The sequence below is a fragment of the Sphaeramia orbicularis genome, chromosome 12 (assembly GCF_902148855.1).
Source record: "Sphaeramia orbicularis chromosome 12, fSphaOr1.1, whole genome shotgun sequence".
Taxonomy (NCBI): domain Eukaryota; kingdom Metazoa; phylum Chordata; class Actinopteri; order Kurtiformes; family Apogonidae; genus Sphaeramia; species Sphaeramia orbicularis.
The window spans coordinates 25,943,087-25,966,626 of record NC_043968.1 but is presented as its reverse complement, the minus strand read 5'-3'; the positions used below and the strand labels follow the sequence as shown (position 1 = coordinate 25,966,626).

The 23,540-nt window shown below is 36.7% G+C and overlaps 1 protein-coding gene across 3 annotated transcripts in view; it reads right to left on the bottom strand.

The window, feature by feature from the left end:
- The window catches only part of LOC115430465 (chemokine-like protein TAFA-2), a 94,145-nt gene that overhangs the window by 60,325 nt on the left and 10,280 nt on the right, over positions 1-23,540 (bottom strand). For 2 of the 3 annotated variants that reach the window (XM_030150489.1, XM_030150490.1), the window contains exon 1: positions 10,566-10,611. The exons of the other annotated variant lie outside the window; for it this stretch is intronic. In XM_030150489.1, the coding sequence (XP_030006349.1) occupies positions 10,566-10,576 (11 nt within the window). In that variant the 5' untranslated portion in view covers positions 10,577-10,611. Of the gene's footprint in view, positions 1-10,565; positions 10,612-23,540 lie in introns of those variants that run through there. 3 annotated transcript variants of the gene reach the window in all.

Sequence of the window (23,540 nt, the reverse complement as noted above, 5' to 3'; positions counted from 1 at the left end):
GGCACCATAGATCACGGTGTGCTCTTCTTTTTCCTTTATATACTTAAGATCTTATAACACAGCTTCCTGTTGTTTGCCCCTCTGCTAATTGCCCTCATAGTTGAGGCTTTATGGAATATCAATGAGCACGGTCTAAATATTTTAGGTAATATGAGAATGTTTGTGTCTTATTAGAGATTGAAAGACTGATGAGTCCTGTAGTGTAACCACCAGCATGAAGTGAAATCAGTAAAAACATGTAACGCTTTGTGATTAGAACAGTATTTATAGAAGTTTATTTGAACTAAGATGACTTATGAAACTGAATTTCTGATGAAAAAATTACATTTTATGTCATTACACCAGTTTCTTAATTAGGTAACAATAAAATATTAATGAAGTTGTCTTAGTGTGAATAAAAAGTTCACAGTTATAATCTGACATGCAGAATAAGATCTACTGTTTTTCTGTTTAATGTTTAGGGTATTTTTTACAGTGAAGTAATTTATAATAAGAAAGGACTCTGAATCATAAATAGCAAAAGAAAAAACACTTATCAGAAGTTGCAGTAGAAAGACTCAGTGTCCTGTGATGAGTTGAATGTTTGACAGACTGGCATACTTAACATTTGAAGTGTTTTACCACATCTTTGCTCAACAAAAATGAAAGTACTTGCTTATAAAATAAGTACTTGGCCTGACTTTCACTATTAAAATTAAAGTCAAAAACATGTAAAAACTACTTGGCACTATATGTGTCAGATTTCATAAAGCCAAAGAGTTTTATGAAGGACATTCAGGAAATTAAGTCAATCTGTCAAAAGTACATCAAGGTCCAAAGTAGGGTAAATCAGCAAGCTGCATTTTGTCAGCTCCTTTAAAAAGTATGTTAATGTCACATTGTGAAGTTAGCGTTTCTACAGAGGCTGTCCTGTAACTGGAAGGACACGGGTTTGATCCCTGTGACAGCCGACTGTCCTTGTGCGAGGCGTCCAATCCTTTCTGTCACTGTAAGCCGCTGTAGAAGGAGTGTGTCAGCTCGATGACTGCAGAACAACATGGAGGATAATAAATAAATGATGTATGAAAAATTATATTTATCCCTGACAGGCAGTCAGGTGTGTGGGAGTGAGCAGGAAGCTCACGGTCTGATTTAATTTCACTTTTGTGGGTCACACTTTCACGCAGTTTCTAATGTGTAGGGATGTTTGATTTGATTAAATTCAATTGGCTGCAGCGTTTATTGTTTTCCTGCCATCTCACTAACAGGAACAATCAAATGCCTCAAACAAAGTGATTATTACATTTGTAGCAGCTACTGCAGTTGTTTCTTGGCTTAAAAAGGACACAGCAACCTGAGTTTGAGCCTTTATATGTGCCTCTCGGCTCTGCTGTCACTTCTGTGATAAGCCAGAACCGAATCACAGCCGTTTTGATTTAACATGTATCAGAATATTAAAAGCAATTTCCTTTTGTCCCAGTTTGATAACAGTGGAGCAAATGTATTTGGTATCAGCGAACAGATATGAGTATGGTAGTTTTAAACTTAAATGTGGGCCAAGCTGGTTTATTAAAAACAATTTCCAAGTTGATTTATGCACATTACAGGGTCAACAATAGAAATAATGTCATAATACAAAAGAGTTTGTGATAAAAACATTGATAAGGCATTCACAGAACCACTATTTTACCATCACGTGTTCAATGCGCAACACAAAAAAAGCTTCCATAACACTGCAAAAATCAAAATCTTACCAAGTGTATTTTTCTCATTTCCAATCAAAATATCTCATCACACTTAAAATAAGACATAATCACTTAAAAAGTTGCTCAATTCAAGCAAAAAAAAAAAAAAAATCTGCCAATGGAACAAGTGAAAATTATCTTGGCAAAATTTCTTGAAATAAGATTTTCCAGATCTATTGTCTAAAAATAAGTTCTTATATCTCACTGAAAATTTACTCTTTAAGTGATTATGTCTTATTTTAAGTGTGATGAGATATTTTGACTGGACATGAGAAAAATATACTTGGTAAGGTTTTGATTTTTTCCAGTGAACTGTTGCCATATCATAACAATTGTGTTATGATTATACATCCAAATGTTAGTTTATGACTTAAATTATACAGACACATTGCCGTGTTGGGCTTTGACTCTACCTACTCTGATATATATTTTTTTATCTAACCATAAATACTGAAACATAATGAAGCAGCTGATCACCGCTATTGTGACAGAAGTGCTATTTCTTTTGAATTCACACGGGAGAGCTATAGAAGTCACTCAGGAGAATAAAAGGAGGCATTACCCTCTGAGGGAGCTCTAGGTTATTTAGCATCACACTGAAACAGGTTACAGTTGTTTACCTGGGTGTTTACCTGGGTGTGTTTTCTTACTCTTTCTTACTTTCTTACTTAGTGACAAGGGGCATAACCCAGCAGAACTGTTAAGCACTGGATTAAACAACAGCAGGGATGTGAACATTAATGATCACAGCTTAATATCAAAATACACACCATTTTACCATGTCAAGTCTAATTTATTTAATGTTTTAATCTTTACATTGTGTTCAGTTGTCTGATATGAGTCACTGTATTTATTCATTTATGGCATCTATTCATATACATTGTAGTTTTTTTTTTTTTTTTTTTTTTTTTTTACTTTTTATTTTAATGTTTTAAATCACTTTTACAGTACAGTAACAAAACAAAAACAAAAAAAAAAACAAACACAATACAACAAGGGACGATGCTGTTCCTTATGCATTTGACTGCTTTTCCGTACTTGATCTGATATCAACAATTAGTGTCCTTGAATATGATCCATTTCTCCCATCTTCGCTTAAAAGTTCCCATCTTAATCCTCAGTTGAAATGTTAATTTTTCCATGGTATATATTTCCTCTATAATGTCCAGCCATTGTTGTGGTCAAAGAAGGTCACTTTTTAACCAGTTCCTTGTAACTACCTTTTTGCAGGCAAGAATTCGAAATTTAAATAAGTTACATTGTAATTTTATTGTATTTTACTGTATTAAGTATATCATTTTATAATGTTCAGTATATTAGTTTATAGTATTCAAAAGCCTGACCAGGGACAAAGACTGCAAATTAGCTGAAGCTAGACGTCTTAGGGTCAAAACACGGTATTCGAAATCTCTCTGGTGGGACATTTTAGAGACAATTTGACAGATTAGTGTTGCTAAATGACCCACATTTTTCTTCTAAATTCATTTTTGCTTTAGTTGGACCATAAGGGATTATCCAAAACAAGGAGCTACTTTATATTGAAATAAATGCTAGAACGGCAATCCATTGAAGTTCACTCTAACGGGACATTACTGTGTTTGACCCCTTATATGCATCACATTTTCCCTTTGGTGGCAATGCTGTATGTAACGTCCCTGATAAAAAAACAAAAAACATTAAATAAATTAATACTCTGTCTTCCTTAACATTTTTAATATTTTCCATTTTTTGTGAAATCGTAATGTAAATTGTCTTAGAGCCTTCTTGCCATCATCGTGAAGCTGAAGGAAAATACACAGACGTAAATCAGCATCCACAGGGGAGGTACATGTCACATTGTCACAACAATGCGATTCATGATGTGAAATCACTTTTATGGGAGAACTAGTGTTTAAATTTAGACGTCGGCTACACAGCTGTTAACACTGAAACGCAGAAGACAAGGTGAAAAAGAGCAATTGTGAGTGCTCAAGAATCGTAGCCAGGTTCAATTGTCTGAGCTATAAAACTCTCCTTTCTTTCTTCCTTTCAGATTTCATCTCACTTTGTGTCTATAAATGCTCCCTTTGGTGACAGGTTCAGCACATAGCCTCCATGTACTTCCTCCAGCCTGTGTGATCAGAAACCCATAAAATCCCACCTTGGATTAGTTGCAGCCAATAAGTGTGGGGAAAGCATGAATAGACTCAGTTCTTGCATGCTTTGATGAGAAGAAAAGGTGAGGAGTGAGGTGTTGGAACGCAGGGAAAAGCTATATTTAGGTGTCTAATGAAACTTCTCAGGGTTGTACAGCTGAGAGAACAGACACTGACAGGCGATTATGATACTCTTTAATTAGCTCCCAAGCTTTGTTATATGTGTTGGCCAATTATCACCAAAAACACTGCATGATGCTACATACATAGGTTTACCACCTACACGCTAAGGAAGAAAGAAAACATCTGATACATTTATAACATTTTGTGAAGTAGTGTTTAACCTTCACACTCTTAACCAAACAAAAATGAACTGCATGAAAACTTAAATAATACTATGACGGTACAATAAAGGAAGTGCAGGAAAAAATGCCAGTCATTTCAGTCTAAAACTAGAAGAGCACTCGGACCTCCGCAGACTTCCGCCAAGGCAGATCAGTTCCCCCCACACCCCCCCCCCCCCCCCGCTCACCACCAAAATTTATTCATTTGTTCGTTGTGCCAGTATCAACATTTCCTGAAAATTTCATCAAAATCCTTACTGAACTTTTTGAGTTATCCTGCTAGCAGACAAACAACCCCCACCCCCACCCCCACCCCCAATCACCACCAAAATTTAATCATTTGTTCCTTGTGCCAGTATCAACATTTCCTGAAAATTTCATGCAAATCAGTCCATAACTTTTTGAGTTATCTTGCTAACAGACAAACAGACAGACAGACAAACCCTGATGAAAACATAAACTTAACTAGAAGCACTCAGAGAGCGCAGACCTCCGCCAAGGCAGATCAGTGGCCCCCCCACCCCTGATCACCACCAAAATTTAGTAATTTGTTCCTTGTGCCAGGATCAACATTTCCTGAAATTTTCATCCAAATCCGTCCATAACTTTTTGAGTTATCTTGCACACTGACAGACAGACAAACAGACAAACCAACGCCGACAAAAACATAAGCTCCTTGGCGGAGGTAATAAACATAAAAATTACTTAAAAATTGTCAGGAGCAACTTTTTACAGCTGCACCACCAGGGATGATGACATTTTATGAGGGAGCAGCACAAAAAAGAGACAGATTACATCTATGAGTTAAGGTCAGTTGGTAAATCCCTCACCATCACTATCCTCCCCTGTACTTTATAATAGCAGGTCACTGTAACAAGTCTGTGAAAAGCATTGTGGGAAATGTAGGACATCACTCTGTTATATATAAGGCATGCTAATGTAGACATTATTCAATCCTAATATCTATCTACTATCTATCTATCTATCTATCTATCTATCTATCTATCTATCTATCTATCTATCTATCTATCTATCTATCTATCTATCTATCTATCTATCTATCTATACTAAAAATAAATAAATGTCATAATCAGTGATGGAAAAGTAAAAACAAGATATATTTCATGCTGCAATTAAATGCTTGTTACTGTGTTTTCCACAAAAAGACAAAGAATATTAATTCAATATAACTGTAGTAAGCTCTTCAAATAATTATAATTATATTATTTTACAACCTCTCTCATGATCTGTCATTCTCCATTGTTGCCACATTGCTGTGTTTTCAATCTCAGTCATTTCTTTTGTGAGTGTTAAGCTTTTATTATGAGCTGAAACAATTGCCAGATGACAACTACGAAATCTCCTGTAGTAAACTGGAATGATTTCACATAGCAGTTTTTTTTTATTCAAACAGTTTAAACGTCTTGTTTGTAATTGTGGTTTTATCAAAGCTGGGAGTGGAGTGAAGTTGAAAGTAATGGTTTCATACATTTATTTTGGTGAGTGTGTGTGAAAAACAGATCAACACAAGGTGAAACAAACTGGAAAGAGTGTGAAGTCTTGTGTTCTTGTCAAACGTGAGCCTCACCACCTCTGCACAGGTTGTATGTATATTCGGTCTTTGTTGCACAAAACAAATGAAAGTCACAAACACACCACAAATGACAACCTTGCCGGCACGAGCCATAAATCAACTGCACCTCACATTCTCTTATCTCCCACTCTCTCATGTCGAAGCTTCTCAAGTGTCAGTGCCGAAGCAAAACGGTAAGTGCCGGAGGTGGCGTCGGTGCGAACGGACTGCTTAGGGCCGCTGTTTTCTCCGAGACCGGCGGGGGTTGCACGGGCAGAACAGCCAGGGTAAGAAAGTGCACTTAAAAAAATTAATTACATCAAGCAACTGAGCAAAGCACACAAGGTTTCAAATTAAATTGCACCTGTTTTTTAACCTCCTCCACTTTTACATCACACGTACAACAATGAGGCTCATGTTATTTTAGCCCCGGTTCTCGTGAGGATTATAATCCAGGCAAAGTGACAGACTAATTTGTGGTATTAGATTGCTTTCATCAGGTCGTTTGGGCTTTGAACATTAGCCATAAGAAAAGGCTGCTCTGCCTCAGCGGCCACACTGACTTGTATGCTTTGTGACTGCTGGGGGGTGGTAGTGGGAATGGGAAGGCACTCACAGTGTTTCTCAGGGGCCATATTTCCACAGTCATGTTCAATCTTCTCACAGCAAAAAGCGACCAAGTAAGAAGATTTGGGCTAAAGGTAGGGAAACCAGAGCTGTAGCTTCTACAACGCAGGAAAGCTTCCAGCTAACTCAGATCACTCAGCTGTTCAGGCTAATCACAGAGTGAATTTAGCCTCCTTATAATAAGCAATGACAGCTAAACTGAAATATTAGTCCATGGAACAGGAAAATGGGTTTTCCACAGGAGTGAAAATCCATCAGAAGGGACGAGAGGAGACTGTAGTGGTGTTAACATGGCTCAGTTGTGAGACAAAAACATCAATTGAATAGAAGGAATCAAAGCAGAGAGTCTGTGTGAGCATGTATTTGATGTGATGTGTGTTAATACCAGACCAAAGCCTCAAGATACCCTTAAATACAGACACAAGACCGTTTTTTTTAACAATAAGATGGGACCCATCCTAAGTCAACTTATTCCTGATGACCATTCAGAGTGTCAGAGGCCGGAACAAGTAATTAAAGGCAATAGAAAAATGGAGGATTAGTTAGAATTAATCCACAACTTTTCCCATTTTCTTGCAGAAAATGCTGAAATGGAAGGATATGGAAATCTAGCAGAGCATAGCAGAACTAATGGGTTGGCAGCTCTCCCCTGAAATGAGAAGGGACTAATGGATCCGTGGCCCTGGCTAAGATGGCTGAGCCAGATTGCATGTGGATTTAGGTGATTAAGAACATGGTGGCCTGGGTCTTCCTTTTGTCAGAGAAAATGTAATATATGACAATGAATGCAAAAATATAAAATTACACATTTAGAGAACCTAATGCTATTGCAGAGATATTAGGATACTATTTACATCTGAAATTAGCAAAATATATGGTGCTAAAATGCACATCATGCTGAAAATGACATGGGTGTGGTCTGTGGAATTGCATAACTGTGTTTATGTCCAAAATGTTTTGCACTTACTATATATATATATATATTTTTTTTTTTTTTTATAAAGTACTACATCTTTTTCAAGAAACACAACTTTATATCCAGTGCTTATATGATTTGATGAGTTATCACTGATAGTTTGCACCAAAAATGTAACATTTAAATAGAGTAAAGGAGAAAAATCATCATGTCTACATTGTTTAAATAAAAATGGATGTTTTTAATTGTGCTTGTCAAATCGATATTGCAGCACATTTTAACAGAAGGTGCAAAAACTTGTAGGAAGAATTTAATAATCAGAGTTCAACAGTAATAGCGTTGGCTGTTACTGCATTATTGGGTCATCATTTAACTTTGGCTTACGGCTCATTTGTAGACATATAATAGCAGATAATACAATCCTGTGATGTTATGTTATCTGACAAGTGATTGCCAGACCAAACTTTATTGCATTTTCAAGCCCTAGAAAAGACACAATTTATTACATTTTGCCAACTTATTACATCATCTCTCAGCAAAATAATGGGACACCAGAGGGCTGGGTGTGTGTCTGTGTCAGTCTGACATATCATAGTTCAAATTACAAAGACAAAATGACAGGTTACAGATTTGACCTAAAGCCAATCAGGAGTGAAATCCCACAAGGCCAGTTATAAATATGTTTTCCACATTTAAATGCAGCCAAAATCCTTACATTTAATGATAGAATTATTTTTCTGTTTGTGCTGTTTGTGCATTAGGAGTAAAATGCACATAGATAGATAGATAGATAGATAGATAGATAGATAGATAGATAGATAGATAGATAGATAGATAGATAGATAGATAGATAGATAGATAGATAGATAGATAGATAGATAGATAGATAGATAGATAGATAGATAGATAGATAGATACTTTATTGATCTTTTGCAGGAAGTTGTTTGGTTACGACAGCAGTACAGAGCTGCACGTATCAGGCTGCCGTATCACCGGCGCCATCTTAGGAAAATGAAGAATTACAGGTAAGATAATGCAAGCACATACATAAGACATAAGACATTATAAACACAGTGCACGTGGTCACATGATGGAACTTTTTCAATAGATTTGGTTGTGGGAGGGGGGCAGGAAGAGAAGAAGAATGTTGTGAGGCAGACTGAGATGGGAGGGGGGAGGGGTTAAATGCTTATATGTGGTGAGTCCTTGAAAGTCTGTTTGTGTATGAAAAAGAAGAGACACAGACTTCTGTCCTTATCAGTTCTTTCAGTCCTATGTCTTGGCCTTTGTGTTAACTTCAACCTTAAAATATGTCATGTTTTTGAGGCTGGAAGAAAGGAGATGGTTACACAGGGTGTCCCATAAGTCTCCATACATAGGAAAAATAAACGTTTCTTGACATAAACCATTTTTATTTATATAATATGCTCTATATGACTGCCATTTTGTCGGGAACACATTTCAATGCGTGTCCTCCACTGCTGAAGAACTATAAAGAAGAAATATAAAGAAATACATGTTAGAACCATATGTATCATGTCTCCTATGTATGGAGACTTATGGGACACCCTGTAGTTCACAAAGTTCACATTTATGGTAGAAGACCAGGAACCAACACTGATGACCCCTATGACATTTACTGGACTATTAGCACATCATACATACAGTATAGATTACAAATGATTATTATAACCAATTGTATGTATTTTAGTTCTGGCAGGACATGGTGAAAGGACATTCTGCATTCTTATTTTGCAAGTGTGAAATAATACAATGCATCCCTCTTGTGAAAAGTGAAAAAATGAAAGGGTTCATGGATCCATTGCGAGTGTGAGAATAGAAAGCTCAAATTCATAAATGTAGCCATCTCCTCTTGTCTTAGTGCTCAGCTGTCACGTTGTTAGCTCAACACATTATCAGGGAAATGTGTTTTTCTTACAGGAAGTCTGCTGGGAAATGAGGTTTCAAATCACCAGCTATAAAAACAGATTTTTTACATACATTTGTGAAAAAAGCTTAACACAAAGAGTTTCAGTCGTTAAGAACTGCATGTAAATGTCCTGCTTTGTACCTTAACTCACAGCTGTGAATTCAGCAGTGCTTATCAGCTGAGTTTGGAGTTAAATGCTATTCTTCAAATGAGGTTCACCTTTTAAGTTTCCAGTTCAGTGCTTGTTTGTTGTTGTTTAGTGAATCGATACTGATCTGCCATCCCAGTCTGACAGTCATCTAAATCTGAGTGGACTGAAGCGTTACAGAAATACAGCAACACTAAAATGATTACATTTTTAACTGAATTCAGAAATTAGTGAGTTCTATCATCGTCTCATAAAGTTGACAGAATACTATTTCCTAGCCAAGCCCCTCTCATTATAAAGAGCCGAGGACATATACGGAACAGTAGAAAGCAGAAGGGTGGGACTGCATGCATGCCTTCTGAAAGTGCTGCTCTGTACAGCTGCGACCAACTTAGACAGGTGCCGGCAGATAATTGGGCACCGTGCAGACTACAACCACAGCGCTGCTGTCTTCTAGACCTCATTACTATCACTCAGAAGTTCCTCTTAAAAACCTCCACAGCCGCACGACTCAACCCATCTCTCAAAATGTTGACTTTAAAGACCCTGTCACTCTGCCGGCTGTTGACGACTGTTTGGACGGGTAAATGATTGTGTTCAGCGTGTGGTAGGCATGAATGGCACGACGATCCACATGTAACTTCAACTACATGCAAAAGCACACAGTTTTATTGTACAACTAACATAGAAAAATTTTATAATAATTTGTTGTAAATGACATAAGATTATGGCCAGGTCTGTTCAAACAGATATTAAAGTACTATTTTGTGAGCCACAAACCAATGACTGTTGGAATTTATTTTAGCAGTCAGTGAATGAAGACTAAAATAAACCTCAGTCAAAGTCTTTTCAAAGTCTAATGATTCTGTTGTAAAGTGTCTGAGCTGAGTGCAAGACAGACATGAAGGAAAGTGGTCTCAAAGGTGTGAGCTGAGTACATTACTACTTCATTTAAACACATATTTATATTAATCCAATTACACATCTTACCCCTGTGTTAAGTTAAAAGGTAATGTTTTATGTCAGGCCTCATGTAGCTCAAGTGTTTAGTGGAGCAGTTTGTATTGTCAGTTTTAGTTCAGTGTGGAAGAGTTTGACTTCATCTTCTCCTGCAATAACAGCTCTTATTGTTGCCCTCAGCAGTCAATAAAAAACCATAATTACTTACCCCTTAAACATCTCTCACAATCATGTCATGGAATGGAGAAACTGACTAGATTTTGATTTTGTTTTCTCTGACTGTGAGGCAAATGTACAGGGGAACAAGTTTTCTTTTTGGCTGTCAGTATTTGTTGTGTTGACAATCAGCCAAAGGCTAAACAGAGCAGTTAGTGAGAAGAGCTGCATCATTGAGAAATTACACAATTAGAGTCTAGTTGTTGCCTCTTGACAAAGTAAATATTGGGTATTAACTGGAGCCCACTACTAAATTGGTCACTATTCCAGATCTTGTCACCACTGGAGAAGTGTTAATTGATGTTTACAGTACCAAAGTTTCTTAACTGTGGGCAAGAAAGTTTTACACCAAATCATCATTGGTTAATTTTTAATGAACCAGATGACTGCTGTACATCCTGCAAAATTACACCCTCAAAAGATTAAACAACTTCAAAAGTATTTGATATGTGCTTCGCGTACATCGAAAGAAAGTCTTTAAACAGAATTTCTTCACTTTCAAAATACAATGGAGCAAAATCAAAAGTCATGCAGACGTTTCTGCTTAGCTTCCCAAACTGCTATTAAAGTGAGTTTTTTTCTTGATCTGTGTGCTTATTAACAATCTCTAATAACTTCATGTGCTCACACGTTCCTCAGACTCATTATGAACATGGAGAATGTTATGTTGAACAGATGCTGCTCATTATGAAGCGGATCTTACACCATGAATATAAGTCTGGTGAAATTCAGCAGCAAAGGACTCTACTACCAGTTGTTGGGGTTTGCTGATGTTCAGAATACATTCACGATGTCATGACCTTACATTAACAGAACATTTACATCTCATTAATTCTTTCATGCCACATCCATTTCATCACCTCATATCAGTTTGCTCATAGAGCGAAATAATATAACAATTAAAGTGGTGCAGCTGTTTGATGCTGTGCTACTTTACATCTGATATCCAGTGAAAGGAAAACATGTATTTATCTAAATCAGATCACACCAGTTATTTTTATAATGTCTCTATACTATATGCTTAGTACCTACTTGGCCATTACCACTATTACCAAGAATATGTACTGTAGAAATGTGGTGATCCTTGTCTTACGCCATGAAGACCCAGTGTTACTTTAGAGACAGTTCCAAAATACTTTTTTTCTCTATATTTAAGTTTTCTTAAGTGATTTATCGCAATTAATTATGACATATTCCTCTGTATTTTGTGGGGTTTTTTTCAGTGAACATCAGGTATTTTCCTATAATTAATTCACAGATCATGTAGATGTTCATTAAAGCTCAGATTAAATTCAAAGATTATTATATCAAAACAGAGAAAACTGATTAAAAGTGTCTTTTTCAGTAAAATCTCATTAACTGAACATAAACCCAGTGTCTCCATCCACTGTCACTGATCCAACTCCATGGGTTTTACTGGTGAATTAATGTTGTAGAAGATGACTGTGTTTCTACGGTAACTACAGAGCCTCTGAACGTCCAAATGGGTCATATCTGATGACCATGAAAGATGAATAACTGTATTTTACACCAATTATTTACATGTATTGATAGGATTAGTAGATCAACAGGTATTAAACAGTTTATACCAGTAGATGGTTTTGGTCATCAGTGGCTGTTTGAGTCTTTATGGGTTAAAATTGTGCACCTGGACTCAAGGATAACCTGAAAATGCCTTGGTTGCTAAAGGTCAAGATTGCTGTAGCCTTGCAAATACATAGTGAACGCATTCTTCTTGGTAGTTCTTCTTGGTTCAGCTGGACTGGTTTAGCACTTTCTCTCATCCAAGATACTTCTTCAGTCCTTCAGGTCTCTTGAATGAGGGATGAAACGTTTTCAAAAGAACTAAACCAGTCCAGTTGAACTGAGAAGAACCACCAAGAAGAATGATGACCCGGGCAAATGAGAACCTACACAGATATAGTGAACACATCTGCTACTGAGTCCTGGTCAAACCAACTGCAGAAACTGTGCACTATCCTCACAGAGGGAGACATCTACAGCTATATCTGTTTAAAGTCATGATCTGTGTGAATATAAAGTCTACTGGGGTCTGATTTAGCAAGGTGACTTCACAAATTTATTCACTGACATTAGCATCAGGTACATCTGGTACAAGGTATTAACAGGATTAACAGCTTTTCTCTACATAAGACCTACAATGAACTGTGACACATTTTCTTTAATTAATTGATGAGTAAATTTCTACCAAGTGCTAATTAAGTCAAGTAGACTTACAAATAACCGGTGGAGTATTTCATTGGTATTGTTACTCACAGTGTTAAACAAGAAACCATGCAGAGGTAGCTCTCACAGTTTCATTTGGGTGAATCTAAGGTGGGTGGTCTCACATAGGATGAGACTGGCTCCTGTCTTGCAATTTAGACAATTTAGACTGACAGGAAAGGAGAGATGTACTATTGCATATACTACACCCTGAATATAACTCAACAGTCAGTATTGCTGGCTGCTAGAGTGCTCATTGCAAGTGTTTCCTCACTTCAGGTTTTGTAATTAGCTGTCAGCACCCCAAGCTTGACAGTGTAATTGGTTCCTGTGCTTCAGACTCATTAAAGTTGACTATTTGAGAACTTGATTTATGCCATGTCCTTCAGAGTGACTGAAAAGGAAACATACAGTTCATCGCAGGTTTGTTTTTTAATGACAACAGTGACATCCAACATCATGGCAGAGTCTGCTGTACCCTGATAGAGAAATAAATGAAATTCTTCCAAAACTGAAACTGGACTGAACTGACACTGACAGTCTCATTCTTCATACGAGTTAGGTGGTCAGCTGATTAATTGTCCTACAAGAGGAGGACATAGGATGTATGTGAAATAGCCTATAAGTTACTTATTTTCAGTCAAAAAAGCAATATTTTTCACTTTCGTCTGACATAATTAATTGTTTTATTGATAGAATAATGCATAGTGTTTAATGTCATCTTCATCCAATTAAAGGTGAGGAACGAGATGTTTTCCTGGAGCATTTTGTACTATATCACTTAAAATTCCCTTCACACCCTGATTACAACCGATTAATTAAATGCTCTAACACAAAAATAAAAAAAATTTAGTCACCTGTGGAATGGACATGACTGAAAAAAACACCATCCAATCATTTTGAGCGCCCAATCGAAATGATTGAACGGTGATATGTTTATCAAACATATCAACTGACATTTGTCCCTCCCCCCTCTGCGCTTACCCCTCTTTGTGCATGAATCGTGCATTCTCAGAGGTTTGGAGCACTTGTTCAGGAAACGAAGCCAGAGCCAGAGCATGGCTATATTAGCTATATTAGGATGGAAAGTTCACCGGCAAACTATTTTGGCACTAACATAAATTACTAGGAAATGTAACGTCAACAAGAAAAGCACTGGGAGAGCGCAGACCTCATCCAAGACAGACCCCCCACCCCCCCCACCCCCGATCACCACCACAATTTAACCATTTCTTCCTTGTGCCAGTATCAACATTTCCTGAAAATTTCATGAAAATCCGTCCATAACTTTTTGAGTTATCTTGCTAACAAACAAACAAACACACAAACAAATGTAACGTGAGGGTTCGTTGGTGGTTAATACTTCATTCTTGATAAAATGAGACCGCAGGATGGAGACGGATTTCATCATACAACAGTGCTTTACTGTGCATGTGTCGTGACAGCTACAACACTTCCTGAAACAACAACTCACATGACCGAAACCAGCCAATCAGGAACTAACAGTACCTAGACCGGTAACTGTAACTGATTTAGAAAAGGCACATTCAACACATTATTTTAGCTGCTTAAATACAACAAATGAAAATAATTAAATGTGTATATGTGTAAATAATAATTCTGCAACATAAATGTAAATAGTTATTTGTGTAAACACTGTCAATATTTTTTTTTAACAAATACCTGAGTTAACTTATTCCCCGTAATTTACTCCATTGTTAAACCTTACATTCCTTCAACATAAATTATTTTAACTTCTGAGCCTTATACAAACAAACACACATGCATGCAAACATACAAAGCAAAGTGATCACAATACCTCTTGGCGGAGGTAACCAGATAGGTATGAACTGGGGCTGTTCTGTAAGAGTGGGGATGTTGGAGTAGACTAAATGAGGTATGGATGGATCGGGGCCGCCGGAGCCACCGGAGCCGGGCGAATTGTTGCTATGCAGCGCTCGTGAACCCTGGAGAACAAGCATTGCGCACCAGTACTCTGGAGGCGTGGCTTCGAGGGGATGTCTGAAGAAAGGGGTTTGGACTTTTGAATTGAGTATTTTCAAAATCTAGCTTGCTTGAACTGTTTTTAACACCTTTAACACTGTATTTCCTTTTCCTTCCTTTACCTTTTTCTTAATTGCATCTGTCCTTTCATGAGTGACCACATCACCTATGAGTCACAGTCACATTACTGTTTAATCGATGCTCTGACCTTGAGATTCTGTTGTCATGTTGTTCTTGAGCTATTTTATTCAGTCCAACCAACACATAGTGAAAGTCCAGCCTGTCATTCTTGAATATCTGTGTTACAATTCAGAGGCTAGAAACCATGGCTGACTGAATAATTTGGCATAAGGCTGTCCAGCAACTCTAACAGATTGGCAGCCATCTCAAGTGGCTCCTACAACATCTGGCTTGTACAGCAACAAATCAAGAATCCCAGAGCCTTGAGACTGGTGCTCAGTGGGTTCTGCCGTCTGGAGACTTAATGTTATTCATTTCTGGCATGTTACCGTTTCATAATGTGACTGCATTTCACTTTTATCTTGTCCAGAAATGTACATGTAAAATCTCACACTGGTAGAGTTAAAAATTATATACAGAGTTTAATGACTTTGTAAAGTTCTGCTCCTTATTCTCAGAAATCATTAATTTTCTTTTCTTTTAGGCTTTCAGGCTCAGAAAATGAAAAATGAAATGGCCTTAAGATTGCACTTACTGGAGAGACAATAAAATAAACATTACATGTCAGTGTAGCCAAGCCAAAATAATAGATAGATAGATAGATAGATAGATAGATAGATAGATAGATAGATAGATAGATAGATAGATAGATAGATAGATAGATAGATAGATAGATAGATAGATAGATAGATAGATAGATAGATAAAATTAGTTCATAATTAGGACTTCAGCTGACGTTTCATCCCCTCTAACTTGTCTAACATTTTGAATCGTTTTGTCTTATGGCTGATGAATACATGTAGTTATCCATGTTTTTGTTTCCACCAGCTCCCGAGGGAAATATCTGGCAACCGAACACTTCCTGTTCACCATCTTTTAATTGTGTTTGGTGTTAGCAGGTGGGTGGATAAGATTGGCCATGGCTCAAAATGAGGCTGATGGGAGCCATGAGACTGAATCCAAACAACCAAAACAATAATCAAAAAGTTGGAGTATGATTCTCAAGTGCAAAGACACGGTAAAGGTCCCCTGTTCTATGTAGAATTTTTTTTTTTTTTCCTAACTGGAAAACAAAATAATGCCTGGTCTACAGGGCGGGGAAGCAAAATTTACAATATTTTGAGGCAGGGATTGAAAGACAGTGTATGACCAATTAGTTTATTGAAAGTCATGAGAATTTATTTGCCACAAGAAAATTGACATAATAGAAAATGTTTTTATTCTATGTGTCCTCCTTCTTTCTCAATAACTGCCTTCACACGCTTCCTGAAACTTGCGCAAGTGTTCCTCAAATATTCGGGTGACAACTTCTCCCATTCTTTAATAATATCTTCCAGACTTTCTCGTAATAGTTTTGCTCATAGTCATTCTCTTCTTTCCATTATAAACAGTCTTTATGGACACTCCAACTATTTTTGAAATCTCCTTTGGTGTGACGAGTGCATTCAGCAAATCACACACTCTTTGACGTTTGCTTTCCTGATTACTCATATGGGCAAAAGTTTCTGAAAAGGTATGGATAATAGTGTTAGGTATGATTATGACATCAATATATGTTTGGTTTCAAAACAATTGACGTAGTGCCTGCTGAGAAAAAAACAACTAAATGTTCACTGTAAATTTTGCTTCCCCACCCTGTATTGCCAGGCATGCCAGACACCGCAGTCACACCTGGGTTGCTTTCAGGCAGTTTAGAAAAGGCACCTGCAATTAGACCTAAAACCCTAATTCTTATTATTATTCCTATGTCTTGAAATCCAGCAAAACTTTGGAATTCTTAATGCCTTCAGGTCGGTGTTATCATGCTCCTCAGAGGAGAACCAACAGATATTCCAAATCTTTTATTCCTTCAGCTATTACACTTTTAAACTCTGACAGAAGCCATTTTAGTCATTTTCTATGATTTTTTGTTGTTGTTGTTTTTAATGTTAACAGAACCAATAGGGTCTTTTAGTCTGCATTGGTATTTATTGATTATTTATTGTTGATTATTTAAATGCATTTATTCATAGTTGTGTTCAATAGTCCTGTATTTGTGCACTGATTTATTTATGTTTGACACATTGCACTTTGGATGTGGGCTGATGTCTGGGCTGATGTCTGTGGTAAGCTGTAAATGAATTGCCCATAAGGGATAAATAAAGTTTTCTGAATCTGAATCTGAATTCTCTTACATATGATTCTTCTTGTCTTTGTGTTTTCTAGCTGCAGCTGATGGTGATTGATTTCAAACTATAATGAGATTTGCATGTAATAAATATATGCATCTTACAGCTGTTCTCGTGTACTGTTGTGGCGTTTGCATCACCAGCTGGTGGAGAAAGACGTTTTAAAATTCACCGCTTCAACTAGTAACTTACATGACCAAAGTTTTAACCTCTCAGTATTTGACAATTACAGTTCCCACAGTCTGGTGGACTCATTTACATAAAGCTGGTGTAACATCACACCTTTATAGGCCTATATGGGAATTATGTAGCTTGGCAGAAATACTATAAATCTCTCTAAATCTATCATTTTGAATTGTTCCTTTTCAGAAACATTACTTCTGCCACTGTGGCATTAGATAGGATAAAAGGTGCAGCTATTTTTAACTTCTAAAGACATTCACTTTAGGCTTATACATACATTTAAATTGTAACTGAATGGATTAAACTTCTTTACTCCATTATCAAGCAATGGCATGAAAGAGGTTATTGGAAACCTGATGCAAAGATGGCCAACAAAGCTCCTTTTTTCTTTCCTTATGGCCTAGTTTGTTCACCCTTGCCATAATAATGTTTCCTCTGCATGGTGTAATTTATCTGTGTTGTCACTGTGTTAATAATTAAATAGCCTAAGTAAACATTTTAATGAATGAAATAATATCCCGTCACAGAAAAAATGATTAGACCATCAAAAGTCATCAAAAACAATGGTTACGCAATCAAGTACTAACTCCTGTGTGTATCATGTGACTAAAACAGACAGAAAAGAAAACATGGAATTCCTAAAAGCACTGTTTTTGTCAGTACAATGCCATAGATATTGATGTAAGAACTGAAGTGATTTTGGTTATCAAGAAAACATGGAAAATGGATAGATATCAGCTCTGAAATGAAATTATGAGCTATTTTTGTTGTTATCATTATATTTGTCCAAACAAATATACCTTTAGTTGTACCAGACATTAAAATGAACAAGAAATTGAAGAAAACAAGGGCAGTCTAATAATTTTTTCCGCAACTGTATCACTTTATGCTGATGACACTGTCGTCTATTGTCAAAGTACATCCTGTACCTCCAGCTGTTAAATCAAGTATATTTTGGGAGAACTTGTATTTTACTGAGTATTTTTTGATACTGTTTACTTTTACTTGACTACATTTCCTAACTCAGTTGCATACTTCTACTCCCATACATTTTTAATGCGCATTATCCTTACTTGTTACAACAAATAAATTAAAGGAAATTTGGGGTTTTCACCGCTGAGATTACTGGTGACTGCAACAAAGTCAGGAAGCTGATTTGTTATTGGGCCTTATCACGTAACATACAAGTGCAAACGACGGTCCACACTCAACCTGTGGGTGATCTGTTGATGAGAACAGCAGTGTAATATTCAAAATACTGATTTGCCTTTGGATGTTAACATTTACTTGTACTTTTGCTTTCATTACTTAAGTACATTTAATTGTAGATTACTTGATATACTTAAGTACAATAAATACAAGATACATAAAGACTTTAAGTAGCATTTCAGTTGGTGACTGCGCCTTCTACTAAGTTAAATTTTTTGGTAGGGTACCTGTACTTCTACTCAAGTGTGACTTTCTAGTACTTTATACAACATTGCTTACGTGTTTAATTGTCATAATGCTGATAGAACCAAATTCATGTTTTTCTGTAGAGCCAAAAACACTAATTGTTAAAAATAAAAAAAATATTGAAATACTGAAAGAGTCCCAGAAGATTACCTTTAAATGTCCTGTGAATGAAATGGTGTGCAAATTAAGAAAACTGGTTTCTTTTACAGGGATGTAAATCAAATGTTTTTTTCTGCTTCATAGACGGATGCTTATCGACTCACTTTTGGGTTGTGGTGATGTTTTCTAGATGTTGTACAGAAGTCACCTGCAATTCTTATTCTACTGCCCACTGTTTATCACTGTATTAATGTTTATACTAGTAATTTTTACAATGCAAATATTCTGAGCCGTATGTTCCAATGGGCTGACACTATGTGTTATTTAACTATACAGCTCTTCCTAGTTTTTTACCTCACATGTCTCCACACTAACTTTTAATTCGGGCTCCTGCATACATTTGCAAATGAATGCATTGTGTTGCAGATCCCGGGTGTTTTCACCAAGATTGGGAAATGTTGTCTTAGTCACACCTGAAACTTGAAACACATTTCAGAAAGATTTTTAACTCACCTCATTTTTATTCTCACAGTATTTTGCATGCTCTTGTTGTAGTTTCTTCATCTGTTTTTATTGTTTATTATTGGATTTATTCTTGACGTCTGATTGTTTTAATTAAATCCATTTTACTACTTCATCACTGCTGTGTGTTTTAATAACATTGCGTGTGTTTTGTACTATTTATATTCAGCATGAGATCGACCTTAATGTTTAATATCGCTTTTTTAATGCACTTTTCATCACTAATGTAAAAAAAATATTGATGAATGCAGTTTAACAAAGGATGACTATGTGGTTCCACCTTTCAAAATTTAACCCCACCAATGAGACTATTTCTCCTTTTGAGGAATGTTTGCAAACCATAAAGTAATGTTTTTTCTTTCCGCTGCCTCTTCATTTTTCCCCCAGCTCCCTCTCCCTTCCTCTGTGCCTCGGTCTCGCTCCCCCTCATATCTCCAGCTGTCGCCTGGTAGAATGTAAATGAGCCTCTCAGCACAGAGCCTATGATGGTGTCAGCCCTCTCCTTAGTCTCTGGTCTCATTAGAAGCCTAGTGTAGCTGACATTTACCCAGCCACTGTGTTGACTAGCTCTTCATGCAGGGCACATGGGTCAAAACAATATACTGTGAAACTTCACCAATCCAAATCTGCCTTGAAAGAAGGTTCCTAGACCCTGTAAAATGACTGGATCTTGACTAAACAAACACTAAAATACCAGAATAACACTTTTAATTGCCGAGGAATATAAAACATTACTTTCTAAATTACCCTGCGGTATGGTTTAGTTAGAGAGGCTAAGAACGGCAAAAGTTAAAACATTCATGAGGCTGAATTGTGAGTTTGCATTGTCTGTATCTTTCAGTGTCAGCATGACAAGTACAAGACATCTGCACTAATTAAAATAGTAAATTAATAGGGAATGCTTTGCTTTTCAGAATGCAAAGGCCATCCTGAGCAGTTTTTTAGCACTTGCCACAACACATAAGCCTACTATTATTAATATTGACAATGGAATAAACAAGTGAAATGTGAGTACTTTGTTATGACTGACTCAGAAATGTGTGATATGGTACCTTTTTTTTTTTTTTTTTATATATAGTTTTAGAATATTAAACTTTAGATCTAGCTCTCTGCTTGAGATCTCATTGCTGAAGCCCAAGCTCCTGCAGCAATACAATTTTACTGTTTTTAGTGTGTCTATTGATAGTTCTCTCTCTCTCACTTTAAAAAAACATTTATAAATATGACTCTTAATAGATATATGAACTCTAAGTCTTAAGTTTTTTATGTAGCATGTACTATTTGTTTGAGCATTCTGATAGTGTATATTGTTTTCAATGTTGGTGTGTGAATATGTTCTGTTTGTCAAAGTTCAAGACATGCTGTAAGATCATAAAGGGGAAGCAAAATAAGCAAAAACTTTCAACCTCCTCCTTTTAAGTATGAATAATAATAATAATAATAATAACAACAACAACAATAATAATAATAATAATAATAATAATAATAATAATAATAATAATAATAGTAATAATTAGATTCATATAGCGCTTTTCTATGAATGCATACTCAAATTCATTCGCTCACACATTCTCCCTCTAGTGGTGGTAAACTACATATGTATCCACAGCTACCCTGGGACAGACTGATGGAAGCGTGGCTGCCAATTTGCCCCTCCGACCACCACCGAACATTCATACACCAGTGTGAGTAGCAGCACTGGAGGCAAAGAGGGTCAAATGTCTCGCCCAAGGACACAACAGCACATCACTAGGACAGAGTAGGATTCAAAACGCCAACTCTTCAGTTATTGGACAACCCGCACTACCTCCTGAGCCATGGCTGTACAAATTAATCATTTAACCCTGTAAAGCCTGAACCATTAAATCATTGACAGAAAATTCCAGTTCTTTGAAACTGGAGCCTTTATTGGTCCTTCTGAAAAACCCCAAAACTAAATTTTTCAAATATCAGTTTCCATGTATGAGTTTCAATTTTGTATCATATTTGATACATCGAGTCTCAATGCGCAAATATAATTATTTTTGAACAAACAAAAGCATAATTTAACACAAACATGTCTAACAAATTGGTAATTCCTTTTCAAAATTAACAAAGTTGTTCCTCCTTTCTCATTAGTGACAATCTTGTAGTGTCACTGAAAAGGCCTCTGGTGCACAAATTCCTCCCCCCTGGTGGATTATCTGTGTATTGCATGTATCTAATTGTATACATCAGGTTTTTCAAGAAAAACAAATATCACACTGATCATGTAGAGGGCTTCAAAAGTCATTTGTCAAATATGATACATTTGGTGTTATAGGGTTAATTAGTGACGTTTGTGTTATAAATTTTACTTCTCATGGAGTGATTTGTTGGATCTATGGACTGGATGGATCTGTGGATTGTATTTGTTCTCCAGACTGAAATAAATAAATGTTATCAGTTATCAGTATGATATTGATATTGCACACTGTGATCTTAAAGATGTAAGTCAAATGTGCTTTGATTTACATGAACAACAGTTGTCTCCTGAGCCCGACTGTAAGCCGGAGAATGACTCTTTGAGTTTGAAATTAATAGGATGGCCATAGTTATTTCCTGACTCTTCCTCCTCAAGGGACCCCGCAGCTCTGTTTTTCTGCGGTCCTCTCATCCTGTTACTAATGCCTGACTCTGTGTAACCCTTATCTCCATGCTCACTACATGGCCTGATAGGGCTGTGTGTGTAAGCAATTAAAACGGCTTTTTGCCAGATAAGTGGGGGAGAGCGGTCAGATTGAAAGCCACAGGCTGCCAGTATCAGGTCTTTAGGTTACAGCCCCTGGGTTATATAGCCCGAGGGTGCAGAGTGAGCCAAACAAGGCATGCAGCTCAGTGTGAGCGTGCAGGGGATGAAACCCGGCCAGAGGGAAACACAGACACACTGCACACCCTGTATGTTTTCCACACAACAAGCATACACTGGAATGATTATTTAAGCAACATCATAAAATAAAGATGGGCATTTACATACTTAATGTGTTCAAAAAGACTGTAGGTATGTGTATTCAGACAGCTGTGCACAAATAGAATAAAATATATTCCCATTATGTATGCCCATGTCTAACAGACCAAATTTATTCTCTGTGAAGCTGTTCATTTTTGTACATCAAAGCCTGTTTCAGCTCTGATTTCTAACATTTCAGGCAGGTGCAACATGATCTCAACATACTTTGCCCATGGACTACAGTAAAGTAGGAGAAAGTTGCAAGATAAACAGAAATAAAACCTGAATTATACGCAAGTATTTCATTGACCAATACCGTGTCTTGTCAAATGTTTGAGCAGGTTCAACAATTTTAGGGAAAGCCTGTGTTTTGCATTTGTTCTCTTTCTGAAAACATATTATTTCTGTTCTCAGTGTCAATATAAGATGCTTCCTGCTCTCGCTGCTGTAGCTGCCGGCTGCTCAGCTAACCATCTCTCCCTGTATGCCATTTAATGTGCTAAGTGTATTCAGTTTTCTGGCATTTCATTTCAATGTCACATTTCTACAGCACTGTAAAATTTCCCAAAAACCTACACACTGTATACAATGTCTTTTTTGCCAAAAATGTTACTGTCAAAACTCTGTTCAATTGCGGATTCAACAGCAACAGGAAACAAGGGCAGACAGAGACTAAAATAACATGTAACAAGTGTCACACAGACTGGAAATACCTGGTTGATTTAGGAAAACTCCCACGTCATTTTTAAAATAAAGTGTTTTCATGTTTCTGGGAGCTGCTTCTGTGGCATCTTCTGCTGGACTTAAATGTGGGGTTCTAATCATCAGAGAAAATAACAATAGAAGCGTATTGTTCATTTATTTATTTATTTATTTCACTGAATATGTGGTTGTTTGAGTGCAGGTATTCTTATATAGATAATTAACCCTTTAAAAGCATTTGTATCATATTTCCGACACCAGGTTCTAAGACCTTTATCTATTCAACAAGCTCAATATTTTCCTAATAAACCTGTTGTATATGACCAGATACGTGTTTTATGTCCCCTGGTGGATTATCATCCCACTGCAGCAAGTGGAAAGGCTTTTTTTTTTGCCCTTTTCAATATGGTCGCTATCATTAAATCATCCGCACACATTTTGTAGGAAAGTCTTTGGTAAT